At 35.3% G+C, this 15,145-nt stretch overlaps 1 protein-coding gene across 4 annotated transcripts in view; it reads left to right on the top strand.

Annotated features, from left to right (window-relative positions):
- The window catches only part of SMC5 (structural maintenance of chromosomes 5), a 105,494-nt gene that overhangs the window by 38,827 nt on the left and 51,522 nt on the right, over nt 1–15,145 (top strand). For all 4 annotated transcript variants that reach the window (XM_036260918.1, XM_036260917.1, XM_036260916.1 and 1 more), the window contains 4 exons: nt 1,121–1,255; nt 2,560–2,700; nt 4,052–4,213; nt 4,991–5,062. In XM_036260918.1, the coding sequence (XP_036116811.1) occupies nt 1,199–1,255; nt 2,560–2,700; nt 4,052–4,213; nt 4,991–5,062 (432 nt within the window). In that variant the 5' untranslated portion in view covers nt 1,121–1,198. The remainder of the gene's footprint in view (nt 1–1,120; nt 1,256–2,559; nt 2,701–4,051; nt 4,214–4,990; nt 5,063–15,145) is intronic.

Below are 15,145 nucleotides of genomic sequence, written 5' to 3'. Positions count from 1 at the left end.
TCCATGTTGTCACCAAAGGTAAGATTCCTTCTTTTTTTTTTACAGCCAAGTAGTATTTCATTTTGTAAATGTACCACAGCTTTTTTGTCTACTTATCTACTGATGGCCACTTGAGCCTGCTTGCAAATCTCGGCTATTGTAAATAACGGTGTAATGAACATTTGGGTGCATATATTCTTTCAAATTCGTGTTTTGGGTTTCTTTGGATGTATTCCCATAAGTGGAATGGGTGGGTAAAAGGCAGTTTCATTTTCAATTTTTTTTATGGTAGCTCCATACTGCTTTCCACAGTGCCTACACCAAGCTGCATTCTCACCAACAGTGCAGGAGGGTTCCCTTTTTTCCACATCCTTGTCAACACTTGTTTGTTGATATATTGTTGGTAGTCATTCTGAAAGGTGTGAGGCGATCTCATTGTGGTTTTAATTTGCATTTCTCGGATGATTAGTGATGTTGAGCATCTTTTCACATGTCTATTGGCTTTCTACATGTTCTCTTTGGAGAAGTCTATTCAGGTCTTTTACCCATTTTTAATTGGATTTTTTGTTATTTTGGTGTTGAGTTTTATAAATTCTTTGTAATAAATTTTAGATATTAAACCCTTATCAAATGTATCATTGGCTAGCATGTTCTCCCATTCATTGGTTGTCTTCTCATTTTGTTGCTAGTTTCCTTTGTTGTTCAAAAACTTTTTCGTTTGATGTAGTTCCATTTGTTTTTCTTTTGTTTCCCTTGCCTGAGGATATACATCAGAAAAAATGTTGCTAAGAAAAATGTCTGAGATTTTACTATCAATGTTTTTTTGTTTTAGGATTTCTATGGTTTGGGGGTCTAACATTTAAGTCTTTAATCCTCTTTGAGTTTATTCTTCTGTATGATGTAAAGTGTTCACATAGAAAATTTTTAAAGGTTCTCAAAAAGGTGACAGTTTACACCCCAAGTTTATTTCTATTATTTTAAAGAATAATATATGAAAGGACAGAGTTTATATTAAGATCACATCTCAAAATAATATATTTTTCTTTTATTTCATCTTGACAAGTATGATCATTGAGTGAAATATATTTTGAAGCTATTTGTAGATTATAATATTTGCTGATATTTAAGTTTTGTGCTCTAGGATAAAGTTGGAGAATTTGCAAAACTCAGTAAAATTGAACTACTTGAAGCTACTGAGAAGTCAATTGGTCCTCCAGAAATGCACAGATACCACTGTGAACTCAAAAACTTCAGGGAGAAAGAAAAACAATTAGAGGTATTTATAAATGGAAAACTCATTTTTATTATCCCTCCTTGATTTCTATATCTCAAAATGTTGGAAAGTGAATTCTCATTATTGACTAAATTCATATATTTGTGATTTTTTTTCTAACATTTGTATTGCTAACATTAATTAGGTGACAAAAAGTGAGAATAGATTTGATAAATGTAAAATTTGAAAAAAATTTGACTATCATTTCATCAGATATATGTTATTAATTGAATTTTAAGGAACTAATAATAGTATTACAAAATATTTTTTCCTCTCAGAAGTTTCATTATTATTCTCTTACTCATTTAATATTTATTAAATACCTACTATGTGCCAGGCATTGTGTTAAGTCTTTGGTTAATATAGCAGATATCATACAGATTTTAACATAGTGTTTCTGTTGAACCAGTTCTGATATTTTTTCAGTTGCATGAGGGTAGACATTGTAAGAAAACTATACATTTAGTAACAGTGTTGAGTTATTTTCATCTTTAATAAAATGTATAAATTAAAATGTCTTTTTTGCATATCATTTGTAAAGGTGTTTTATTTAATAAATCATTTTTCAGGGCCCAGCAACTAAAATAATTTAGTAAGTTTTTATAATAAGAAATCTTATAAACAAATGCTTTTTCTTATTCTGTAACTGTCTATACTTGATAATATTTGTTATAATTTAATACTACTTTTATTGTTACACTTATTCAGAGTGAATGACCAAAGGAGTTGTAATTGTTTTGTCTTACTTCAGATACTTCGTCAGTCCTTTTACCTGTCCCCACATCAAACAATCTAATATTCCATCTAAAACACTCAATGTAACTACCTACTGTCTTGTGAAAGAAAAAAGCATATATTCTGCTGAATTCTAAGTACATCTTTGTATTTGTTATTTTGCAATATAAAGACTAAATTTTAGCTTTCTTTCATCTCATTTCTAAGTCTTTAAGTCATGGGTGTTCATAACATTAATAGTAATATTTTCATTTGTTTATCACTTTACAGCTTTTGTTGAGCTTTCACTTATAGCAAGTGAACTGCTTCTACTCTTGAGCTGGATGAGACAGATAAGTTTCTTCTCCAGGCTCAGTAATGTGGCAGGGCTTCCCCACCGTCACATGATGAATAAATTATAGAGCCTAGACCAGAACTTAACGTGTGCATGTTAGTTTTACATAATTTTTAAGAACTTCTATGGAATTCTTCACTGTAAAATGTTGTTAGCATTGTACATTTTTTATTATTAAAAATTTTGAACTGTTTTTTTTCCAAGTTAAACTAATTGTTTAAACAAATATTTATTTTAGACCTCATGCAAAGAGAAAACGGAATATCTAGAGAAAATGGTTCAGAGGAATGAAAGATATAAACAAGATGTGGAGAGGTTCTATGAACGTAAGCGACATTTAGATTTGATTGAGATGCTTGAAGCTAAAAGGCCATGGGTGGTAAGTCTTCATTATTAGAGGCAAAAATAGTGATTCTTAAAGTAGCAGAAAAGTTATAAAGAAGGACTAAAATTCAAATAAGATGCTTTTGTTCATTTTTGCTTTACATATTATATAATAAAGTTTATCTCTCTGTGTTATGTAGCTGTGTGCTATGTTGTTGTTAATGTAATAACAAATAACAGTTTATTAAAGTCTAAGAACTCAGAGCTGGGATTTCCTCCAGATTTTGTCCGTAACAAATAGTTTTATTTTATAAAATGTTAATGATCTAAAAATGTTTACACATATAAAATTAAATTTTTAGTGTCCTCAGGTCACTGAACATTTACTTGGAGTTGCCACTAATATCAAATTCAGCTATAGACACATAGCTGAAGAATATTAACTGTAATTTTCTACTCTTGTGCTTCATAAATTTACTGAGGCTACTGTTTCTAATCACTGTATGATGTATATTTTATTATTTATGACTACAGTTTGGGCTAAAGATTCACGCGTTCCTTTACAATGGGTGAAACAGTAAGAAAGTTTTGTAACATTTGTTCCAAGGTTAGGATGGAAATAATTGTTACTAGATTGGGAAAATATGTGCCTCTATTTTTGTTCCTCCCATTCCCTGCCCTATTTTACCCTACCCTGTCTTGTAATTCCATAATTATGCTTTTTCCTTTCTTCAGCAATTTTAGTTACATTTTTTACTCTTGCACTTTATCTTTGTTTTATGAAATCTTTGGTTTCTCTTTTGCTTTCTAAGATTGATATCAGATTTCTTTTTTGCTTTACTCCAATGTTTATGTTCTTTTCTCTTTTTAACTTCATCTCATTCACTCTTTACTGCTCTCTTAGTGCTTCACTTATTTTTATTAATTCCCGTGACATGACAAGCATCATTTTCACCTGCATGCTTTTTTTTGTTTTGTTTTGATTTTTACTCATTTTCCTTTTGTCTCCTACTTTTTTCCTTTTTTTTCCTTTTTATTTTTTATAACTGAGTTTTTTTTGCTTCTCTATACATTCCTGAATTCCTTCTTTATTGAGAGACTAGAGGAGAACCTCATTTTAGTAGCCATTAGTACATGTGTCAGAAATAGGAAGAGATGGATATCAGAATCCACACTACTGATGGAGATAAATGCTCAGTGAGTTTCAAGACTCTTAGTAAATCGTTATGTTGGTATTCGGCAGTTCTAAAGTTGTTTTAGAGGGCAGGTACTATATTAATAGACCTGCCAAATGGATGTCAAAAACAGTCTTTTCATAGATTTAGTTTCTGCTCTACCTTGATTTTAGTATGTGTGTTAGTTTAAGTTAGTTAGTGCCTTAACTTTGTCTTTTTAATAATTGCAAGGAATATGAAAATGTCCGTCAGGAATACGAAGAAGTAAAACTAGCTCGTGACCGAGTGAAGGATGAAGTCAGAAAACTTAAAGACGGGCAGATTCCTATGACACGTCGAATTGAAGAAATAGAAACACAGCGTCACAATTTGGAAGCTCAAATCAAAGCGAAGGTGCTTTCTACAACTCCCATTTGGAGTTACTGTATTTTATTTTAGCACATACAAAATTTTTTTGCAAGCATTTTAAAATATTTTGTAGATTTACTTGTAGCTTTGATTTCTTAAGTTTTTAAACTAGAAATTGTACCACCTCAGGGCTTTCAAGGAAGGTTCTAATCATCACTGTTGGAATGTTGATACTTTATAGAAATATCAAGATAGAAAAAGAAGAAAACAAAATGTGATTAATTACAAGAGGATTCAGAGTAGTATTCTTAGAAGCAATGAACTCCTTTTGTGAATTTATTATATTGGCTTTATAATTGTATACCCTTTTGGAGGAGGGTGATATAGAAAACTTGATGTTTCTGAGAATAAATAGGATAATGGCATTTCAGTAAATTACCTATATTTTGAAAATATAACTGAAATTTTGGTGGTTGTGGCTTTCATTCTTTAGGGAGATTTGGGAGTCAGTTTATTTTGAGAATGGTTTAAATTATGGACCCTGCTATTCTATAGGATTGTTTTTAAGATCAGATGAAAGAATATGAAAATATAAATGTAGAGATTAAAAAACATATATCTGCATATGGCTATAGTTTTTAATATCAATAGATTTGCAAATAACAGATTTTTTTGGTGATAATTATGTATTTGGTTTGAAAGAAATCATGGAAGAAGCCTTATGGGTTAACTAACATAACAACAATATTTGAATGGGTGGAGTACATAATTTTCTTACTTGAATTTTTAACTGATTTTCCCAATTCTGGTTCAATCTTACAGGCAACAGATATTAAGGAGACATCTCAAAAATGCAAACAAAAGCAAGATGTTATAGAAAGGAAAGATAAACATGTAAGATTTTGTATTGAAATTTTTATTGTGCTAATTTGTCCTAACATTTATCTTCTGGTCTGGATTTTGGGACCTCCTCATGTTTGGGAATTGTCTAAAATCTTCCTCATTGCTTCTTATAATAATCTATGGGGAAAACTAATATTTGGAAGTATAACAGTTGCATAGAGGATACTTAGGAAGAATTGCTCAACTACTCATAGATATGCATTACGATCATTGTAGCTGGGTGACTGTAGTTTTTCTTTCTTTTTTTAATGTTTTTATTGAGTTTTTAGAGAGAGAGAAACATCCATGTGAAAGAGAAACATCAATTGGCTGCCTCCTGCACACCCCCTACTGGGCAAGCCAGCAAAACTGGGCATGTGTCCTGACCAGGATCGAACCAATGACCTTGTGGTGCATTGGATGACACTCAATCCACTGAGCCACACCATCCAGGCTGTAGTTTTTTTTTTTTAATTAGGTAATGATAAAAATTGGATTCAATTACCTTAATAGCAGAAATTATAAGAAATGTATTCTAGCCCTGGCCGGTTTGGCTCAGCGGTTAGAGCGTCAGCCTGCGGTCCGGAGAGACCCGGGTTCGGTTCCCGCTAAGGGCATGTACCCGGCCCTGGTTGGTCGTGTGGGTGGCAGCCACTCGATGTGTCCCTTTCACGTCGATGTTTCTCTCTCTCTCTCTCTCCCTTCCACTCTATCTGTAAAAAAATGGAAAAGTGTCCCCAGGTGAGGATAAAAAAAAAAAAAATGTATTCTATTTATGTCAAGAGTAGGGCATTAAAAAACTGATTACAAATTTTTTTTTTCATGGTTGGGTTTATTTATTTTAGAATGATTGGGCAAGAAAGTGGGTTTTTAAGCTAACAGATCTTCACATATATTAGAGTTCTATTTTCTAGGATCATTCAGAAACTAAATTTTGAATTATCTGTCTTAAGGGTAGATATAAAATTTGGAGCATTTCTGATAGTTGAAGCTTTACGTTAATCTTCCAGTTTTCAGTCTCACCCCTTTTTCTATACCTTTATCTTCAAGTCCCAGGCCTCTTTTATTTATTTCTCTAGAGAATAAACCTCAAATTTTCATGGCAGAAGCTGGGCTGCTACTGTTACGTGCTCAAAGTATATGTATGAGTGGGGTGTAGGGACATTGGGTAGGAGCTAGACCTGGACTACTAATTCTGTTCTATTGAATGTCTTTTATATTTGACATTTCCTAGTTCTAAGAGTCTCTGGCATTTTTTTTTCCTTTTTCTTTTTTTTAGAATTGTCACCTCTTTTATTGTCCCTTTCTCTTTCACTCTTTAAAAAAAACAAACAAATTAACATAAAAGGTGGCAGGCAATAATGGAAGAATAGCTGAGACCAAATTAACTAAATGGCACATGCAAATTCTACCTTGTTCATAATTACATCAAATGTAAATGGATTAAACATTCCATTTAAAAAATAGATGCCCGGTCGGTGTGGCACAGTGGTTGAGCGTCGACCCAAGCACCAAAAGGTCGCCAGTTTAATTCCTGGTCTATCTCTCTAACTCTCACTTCCTCTCTCTCTCAAATCAATAAATGGGGAAAAATAAAATAAAATAGAGATAGGCAAAATGGATAAAATCCCATGACCCAACCATGTATATACTGTTTATAAGAATACACTTAAGACTGGAAGACACAAATATATTTAAAGTAAAAGGATAGAACTTTACATAGTCAAATAGAACTCGTTCCCTCTCCTAGAAATCCTCATTTCAGTGAAAGGCACTACTGCCCTTGATTCTATCACAATTCAATCCTTAATCTACGTCCTGAGAACTCTTGTTGGTTCAGTTTTCTTGAAGCCACTATTATCTCTTGCCCAGATGACTACAACAGGCTCCTAACTGAATTCCCTGCTTTTATTTCTGCTCCATATAGTCCATTCTCCATAAGGCAATCCAGGGTGCTTTAAAAAGAAATAAAATACTGTTTCTCTCTGGCTTTAACACTTCCAAAGCCTTCTCTTATTTTTCACTCCATTTAGAATCAGTTTCTGTTTCCTTTCTTTTTTTCTTCAAACGTCATCTGATATGGTCTTTGCCTACCTTTATATCTGCTACTTCTCAGGGGGAATGGGCAGAGCGGTGCAGAGCTTCTTTCCTCTGAGTGTGTTACCTTCTCAGCATATCAGTATGTTCGCTAACCTAGAAGCTCTGTAACCTCATTGTTCAAGAGTTTTTATTGAAGTTTCATTATAGAGGAATGATCATTTCAATTCCTAGCTGTTGGTCTCCTGCCCCTCTCCTCTTTTTGAGGTTGTGGTGGGGTTGAAAGTTCTAACACTTAAATCATGTGGTTGGTTCTTCTGGCAACCAGTCTCCATCCTGAAGCTATCTAGGTGTTCTACCAAGAGTCATCTTATTAGCATAAAATATTGTATTATCAAAAGCTCAGTATGAATAAGACATTTTTTTCACTCATGAAATTATAAGTGTTTTAATAACTGAGTGAAGAACCAGAGACAAAGACCAAATATATATATATTTTTTTTTATTACACCAGTTTAGTGATTGATTTACAAGTAACAAATATATTCATATTTCCTTTTCTGTTTACCTGTATATTTTCCTTTACTGGTGCTCTTTATTTCTTAGTTTTGAGTTACCATCTAGTGTCTTTTCATTTTGGCCTGAAGATTTCCTTTAATATTTCTTTTAGGGTAGGTCTGCTAGTAACAGATTCTCTCGGGTTTTGTTTATCTGGGAATATCAAAAGTTCTTTGTTTTTGAAAGGTAGTTTTGCTGGAAATACAATCTTGGTTTTCTTTTAGCACTTTGAATATGACATACCACTACCTTTTGGTCATTATGGTTTCTGATGAGGAATCAGCTCTTAATCTAATTGGGATTATTTACACATGATGAGCTACCTTTTCCTTGCTTTCAAAATTCTGTGTTTTTGTCTTTCAGCAGTTAGCTATGATGTTTGTAGATGTGACTTTTCTTGAGTTTATCCTGCTTGGAATTAATTGAGCTCCTTGGATGTGGAGATTAATGTTTCCCATTAAAGTTGGGAAGTTTTTTGGTTATTATTTTTTCAAATATTCTTTCTGCTTCTTTCTCTTCTCTCCTTCTAAGACTGTTACACATATTTTTACATACTTGCTGGTATCCTACAGTCTTTTTTTTTTTTAATGTTTTTTCCTGTTCCACAGACTAGATAATCTCAGTTGACCTATCTTATACTTTGTTTTGCCTGTCTGTTGAACCCCAGTAGTGATTCTTTCATTCCAGTTAATACTTTTCTCCAGAATTTCTGGTTGGCTCTTTTTTATAAGTTCTATTTACATAGATATTCTCTAGTCAATGAGACATTGTCCTCTTACTTTCTTGTAGTTCTTTAGACATGGTTTCCTTTAATTCATTAAACATTTTTAAAGTCAGTATTTTGTAAGTCTGTTCTTGGGCTTCATTGGGCATTTTCTGTTGACTGCTTTTTTTTTCTGTGTATGGGTAATACTTTCTTATTTCGTTGAATGTGTTGTATTTTTCTTTTTAAACAGGACAGTTTAAGTAGCATGATGTGACAACTCTGAAATCGTTTGTCTTCCTTCCCCCTAGGATGTTGTTACTATTTTTTAGTTTCTTTTCTACTGAAATCTGTGAAGTCTGTATTTTTTGTTGTATATTACTACTAAAGTGCTCAGTCAGCTTAGTGGTCAGCTAAATAATTGGAGAGATATTTCCTTAAATGTGGGGAACCAGTGTGTCTCTCAGTCTTTGTTGAGGATCTCAGGGTGCATGTTGGGTACACCTTCAGCACTCAGTTTGGCAGGTTTTTCTCTTCCAACCAAGATTTAGTTGTTTTTCTTGAGTAAAACCCCCATAATTGTTGCAAACTTTGCTTAATTTTTTAAGTGTTTTGATTTGCTTATTATTTACCACAACTGATATAAATCAGGCAACTGTGGTGCTAAACAGTTGTCATTTAATTAGTTTTGACAAATGCTTTCAGCAAAAGGTTGTTTTGCACTATGCAAGCTGTACAGTCAGGGCAAATCAAGATAAGCCTTGTGTAAGGATTTCTAAGAAACTGCCAGACAGATCTGAGAATGACAGCTCTCTGAGAATGATAATTTGGAAGAGCTCTAACCCTGTTCTGATCTCCAGCAGCTACTAGGCTACTGACTTCACTATGATTGTGAGCTGTTTGTTTTTAAGGCTGCCATGGGATTTCTGATCAAGATGGCAGTTTAGGTAAATGGGGTACTCACCTCCTCCCACAAACACATCAGAATTACAGCTAAGCTACAGAAAAACCATCATTTAGAACCGTGTGAAATCTAGGTTGAATGGAAGTCATACAACTAGCAAATTAAAGAAGCAGCCACATTGAGACTAGTAGGAGGGGCAGAGACATGCAATGGGCTGGTCCCATCCCCACGTGTGGTGGATTAAAATTGTGAAGGATATTTCGACTGCAGAGGTCTCCTCTGAGGCTTGTGGGGTCACAGCCCCACACTAGGCATTCCAGTGCTGGGAAGAGAATTCCCCATAACTTCTGGTTATAAAAACCAGCGGGAATTGTGGCTGGGGGAGATGGAGGGTTGTGGAAATCCCAAGTAGTTCCTTTTTCAAGGGACTGCACAAGGACTTACTCACATTTGTTTCCTCTGAGTTCCAACGCTGGGTCAGTAGCTTGAAAGGCACCAGAGGCATACCAGGAAGAACTGAATTGTTTGGCATCAGGGTGAGAGCTGTGAGGGACTTTCTCCCAGACAAAAGTGCTTTTTCCCAGAGGCCACTGTTCCACTGATGAACCCTCCCCCCACAGAACCTTCAGGCTGGTTCCATATCTGACATTCCATCAACCTGGCTTACACTTTGGTGATTTCCTGAGTCTCCCCCTCACCCAAATTTTAGGCCCGCCCAGGCTGTTTCCAGTGGTTTTTCCATTTGAATAGCCTGTCTTGGCTCATGCTTCAGATTTTCCTGAAATCTCAAACAAGCAGTATCTGATCTCAGTGTGCCTCTCGCTAAGTGGCCCCAGGCCCGGCAGTAGCAGCCTTCTGCAGATTGCTTTGTAGGTCATACCAGGTGGTCCTGGGCAGAACACAGGCAGTGGCTGACCTTGGCCTGTACCTTCCAAGAGACCCCAGAGCCAGCACACCCAGTGGACAGCTTCAGACCATGTCGAAGCATCACCACCCAACCACCTCCACAAGCAACTCACTCAAGGGGTGGACTCAGCAGGCACCAGAGTCCCGCAAAAGTAAGTCCTGCTCCATGGGGTGGAGTCCTGCAGAAGCTCATTCTCCAAGGTGGTTGGAGGTCAGTGGTCAGTAGTCAAAGCCAGTCCTTGCAAGCTGATCAGCCTGGGGGCAAATCCCTCCTAGTGACATGCCAACAGCAATCAAAGCTCAACTATAAGAGGAGGGTATACACAGCACATATGAGGGCAGGGCACATCTCAAATATTCAGCTTGGGTGCTTGGGGAGGCTATGTGTCTGGACCCTACAGAACACCTACTACATTAGGCCACTTTACCAAGCCTACAAGATGTGGCAGCTCTACCTAATGCAGAGAAACAAACACAGGGATGCTGCCAAAATGAGGAGACAAAGAAACATGTCCCAAATGAAAGAACAACAAAACTCCAGAAAAAGAACTAAACAAAATGTAGACAAGCAATTTAGTAGATGCAGAGTTCAAAACACTGGTCTGGTTATAAAGATGCTTAATGAACTTCATGAGAACTTAAGTAGCATAAAAAAGGACCAGTCAGAAATGAAGGGCTACACTAACAAATGAAGAATAATTTACAGGGAATCAACAGTAGAGTAGATGTAGCCAAGAATTAAAACAGTGATTTGGAATATAAGGAAGTAAAATCACCCATTTAGAATAGCTGAAAGAAAAATGAATTTTAAAAAGTGAGAATAGTGTAAGGAGCTGATGGGACAACTTCAAGCATACCAATATTCACGTCATGGGGGTGGTGGAGGAGAAGAGAGCAAGAAATTGAAAACCTATTTGAAATAATAATGACAGTAAACTTCCCTAACTTGGTGAAGAAAATAGACATACAAGTCCAGGAAGTACAGAGTCCAAAACAAGATGAACTCAAAGAGGCTCACACCAAAACACGTCATAATTAAAATGCCAGAGGTTAAAGACAGAGAGATTCTTAAAAGCAACAAGAGGAAAGCAGTGACCTACAAAGGAGCTCCCATAAGACTGTCAGCTGATTTCTCAACATATTTGGCAGGCCAGAAGGGATTGGCAAGACCTATTCAAAGTGATGAAAAACAAGGACCTGCAACCAAGATTACTTTGCTCAGCAAAGCTATCATTTAGAATAGAAGAACAGATAAAGAGCTTCCCAGACAAGAAAAAGCTAAAGGAGTTCATCACTACTAAACCAGTATTATATAAAATATTAAAGGATCTTATTTTAGAATAAGGAAAAAAGATAAAAAAATATGAACAATAAAATGGCAATAAATACATATCTATCAACAATTTAAAAAACAAAGAACAAACAGAATAGAAACAGATTCATAGATAGAACATTTTGACAGATGGGAGGGGTCTTGGGATGGATAGAAAAGCTGAAGGGATTAAGAGGTACACATTGGTGGTTAGAACAGTCATGGGGATGTAAAGTACAGCATAGGGAATATAGTAAATAATATTCTAATAATTATGGTCTCAGATGCATATGAGATCTATCAAGATGATGAATTAGTGAGTTGTGTAATGTGTAATTACTGAGATTATACCTGAAAGTAATATAATAATGTATGTCAACTTCAATTGAAAAATAAAAATGATTTTAAAATGGGGGGGCTACTGTAGAACTGGAGAGAGGGGAACGAGAGTAAGTTCTTGTTCAAAATACCACAAAACTTGCTGTTTTGCCATGATTCTGGCATTTTTCGTGAGTAAAAATTCTTCATATTGTTGAAAGCCTTTGTTTAAAATCCAGAGTTCTGAAATTATTATTATTTTTTTTTTATGGAAGACTGATTTTCAGAGTTTTTTACTCATTCCTGATGACATCCAAATATTTTCTGTATCTACAGAAAAATGTTGCTGGGATTTTATTTTATTTTATTTTGATTTCTTTTTTATCCTCACCCGAGGACATTTTTCCATTTTTTTGTTCAGATAGAGTGGGAGGGAGAGGGAGGAAGAGAGAGAGAGAAACATTGACGTGAAAGGGACACGTGAGTGGTTGCCACCCGCACGAACCAACGAGGGCCAGCAACAAACTGCAACCAAGGTACATGCCCTTAGCGGGAACCGAACCCGGGTCTCTCGGGACCGCAGGCCAACGCTCTAACCACTGAACCAAACCGGCCAGGGCTGTTGCTGGGGTTTTAATAGAAATTTCATTAAATGTGTATATCGCCTAGCCAGTGTGGCTGAGTGGTTGAGTGTTGACCCATACACCAAGAGGTCACCAGTTTGATTCCCAGTCAGGGCACAAGCCCAGATTGTGGGCCCGATCCCCAGTTGGGGGCATGCAGGAGGTGGCCCATTGATGTTCTCTCATCTGTCTCTATCTCTCTCCTTCTCCCTTCCTTTCTCTCTAGCACCAATGAAGAAAAATGGTTTTAAATGTGCATATCAGCCCAGCCATTGTGATTCAGTGGTTGAGCATTGACCCATGCACCAAGAGGTAGCCGGTTCGATTCCTAATCAGGGCACAAGCCCAGCCAGTGAGGGGCATGCAGGAGGGGTGACCAGTCGATGTTCTGCCTCATTGATGTTTCTCTCTTTCCTTCTCCCTTCCTCTCTCTCTAAAAATCAATAAAGGGGGAAAAAACTTTTTTAAAAAATGTGTATATCAATTTGGGGAGAATTGAAATCTTGACTGTGTTGAGTCTTCCATTCTGTGAACATGGTATGTCTCCATTTATTTAGATCTTTGATTTCTTTTCATCAGCATTATGTAGTTTTCAGCATAAAAGTCCTCATTGTGTTTTCTTAGATTACACCCAAGTTTTTTCCTTTCCTTTCTTCCCTCTCTCCCTCCCTCCCTCCCTCTCTCTCTTTTTCTCTCTGCCTCTCTCTCTCTCTTTTCATCCCTTATTGCACTGGCTAGAACTTCCATCACTGTGTTGAATAAGAATGGTAAACCTAGGCAGCCTTGCTGTTTTCTTGATTTTAGGAGTAAAGCATTCAGTTTTCACCACTAACTATAATATTAGCTATAGGTTTTTTATTCATGTTCTTCATCAAGTTCAGGAAATTCACTCTATTCCTGTGTTTCTGAGAATATGTATCATGAATGAGTGTTGGATTTTATCAAATGCTTTTTCTGCATCTGTTGATATGGTTCTGTACATGTTCCTCTATAGCTTGTTAATATGATTACATTGATTTTTGAGTATCAAATCAACCTTGCTTCCATGATATAAATCCTGCTTGGTTGTGGTGTATAAATATATATAATTACTTTTACATACTGTTGAATTCTGTTTGCTATCAGTTAAAGGGTATTTGTATATTTTTGAGGGATATTGTTCTTTAGTTTTTGTTTTGTACTATTTGCCTGCTTTTGGTATCAGGATAATAGCTAGCTTTATAAAATGAATTCGGAAGTGTTTCCTCCACTTCTATTTTTTCATAGGAGTTTGTGTAGAATTGCTAATTCTTTAAATATTATGAATAATTCTCAAATGACATCCGTATCTGGAGATTTTTGAGGAGTAGTTTAAAATTATGAATTCAACTTAATAGTTATAAGGCTATTCAAATAATCTATTTCAAATTGGATGAATCGTGCTAGTGTTTTTTTGAGGAATTGGTCCATTTTGTCTGAGTTGTCAAATTTATGTGTGCATAAATTCTCCTGTTATCCTTTTGATGTCTGTTAAGTCCTGTAATGATACAGTGACACCTATTTCATTCCTAATACTGATAGCTTGTGTCTTCTGGGATTGTTTTTTGTTTTGTCAGTCTTGATAGATGTTTGTTAAATTTAATGCTTTTTCCCAAAGAACCAGCCTTTTGTTTCATTGATTTTTTTTCTTTTCAATTTCTTTGATATCTATTTATATCTTTATTATTTCCTTTCCTCTGCTTGATATAGATATATTTTGCTTTTTTGGGGGGGGTTCTTGAGATGGATGCTCAGATTTTTCATCTTTTCTTGTATATGCACATAATACTACAATTTTCTCTCATCTCTGTTTTAGCTGTGTGTCACAAATTTTGATACCTTGTATTTTTATTTTTGTTCCGTTTAATGATGTGAGGGTTTTTTTTGTTTTGTTTTCATTTTTCTTAAGATTACAGTATTTTTATTTATTCATCGTAATGGACATACAGGTTGTTTTTGGTTTGGGGATATTACCAACAAAGCTTCCATGAATATTTCATATACATTTATGTATGGACATATATTTTTATTTCTCTTGGATAATATTCTAGAAGTCGAATATCATAGGTGTACATTTAATTTTTCGAGCATTTGCCAAACTCTCTAAATTTTTAGTAATTTATTGTAGTTGTAATTAATAAAAGTTGACTCTTGATGGCTTGAAATTTTTTTATAAATTGTTCTTCACCATAAATAATTTGAGAAACACTGTTTGGAGTAGCCTTGGAGGGTTATATTTAGGTAGACAGAAGAGCTCTCCTTACTTTATATAAGATAAAGCAGAGTGAGTACTGCTAGTGGTTAGGGTGATAGATTTGAAAATAAGAAAAGCACTCTGATCAGAGTACTCTGATTTTAAATGTGCTGTTAATGAAGTGTAAGGCAAGAACATTAGCTAGAGGGCCTTTAGTAATAAAAGATTGAGGAAGGAGGCAAAGATGTGAACTCATCTCAGAATGTAACAAATTACAACTACATTTGTTAGAGAAATGCACGCAATACCTATTTAATTTTTGTGGCCATAAATTTAAAGTGGGCCCATTTTGAGAGTTTCTCCAAGTAGTTTAACTGCTTAGATACAGAGAGATAGAAGGTATGTAGTTAGGTTTAAAAAGAACTAGGCTAGTATGACATAGGATTGATTAGTGGAAGGTCAAGAGGTCTTTGCAAGGGAGTGGTTAAAGTGCAGGGTTGTGGAACTTCGGCAGGTTAAGGA

Source organism: Molossus molossus, unplaced genomic scaffold, assembly GCF_014108415.1.
Source record: "Molossus molossus isolate mMolMol1 unplaced genomic scaffold, mMolMol1.p scaffold_m16_p_14, whole genome shotgun sequence".
Lineage (NCBI taxonomy): Eukaryota > Metazoa > Chordata > Mammalia > Chiroptera > Molossidae > Molossus > Molossus molossus.
This window is presented reverse-complemented; position numbering and strand designations above follow the sequence as displayed.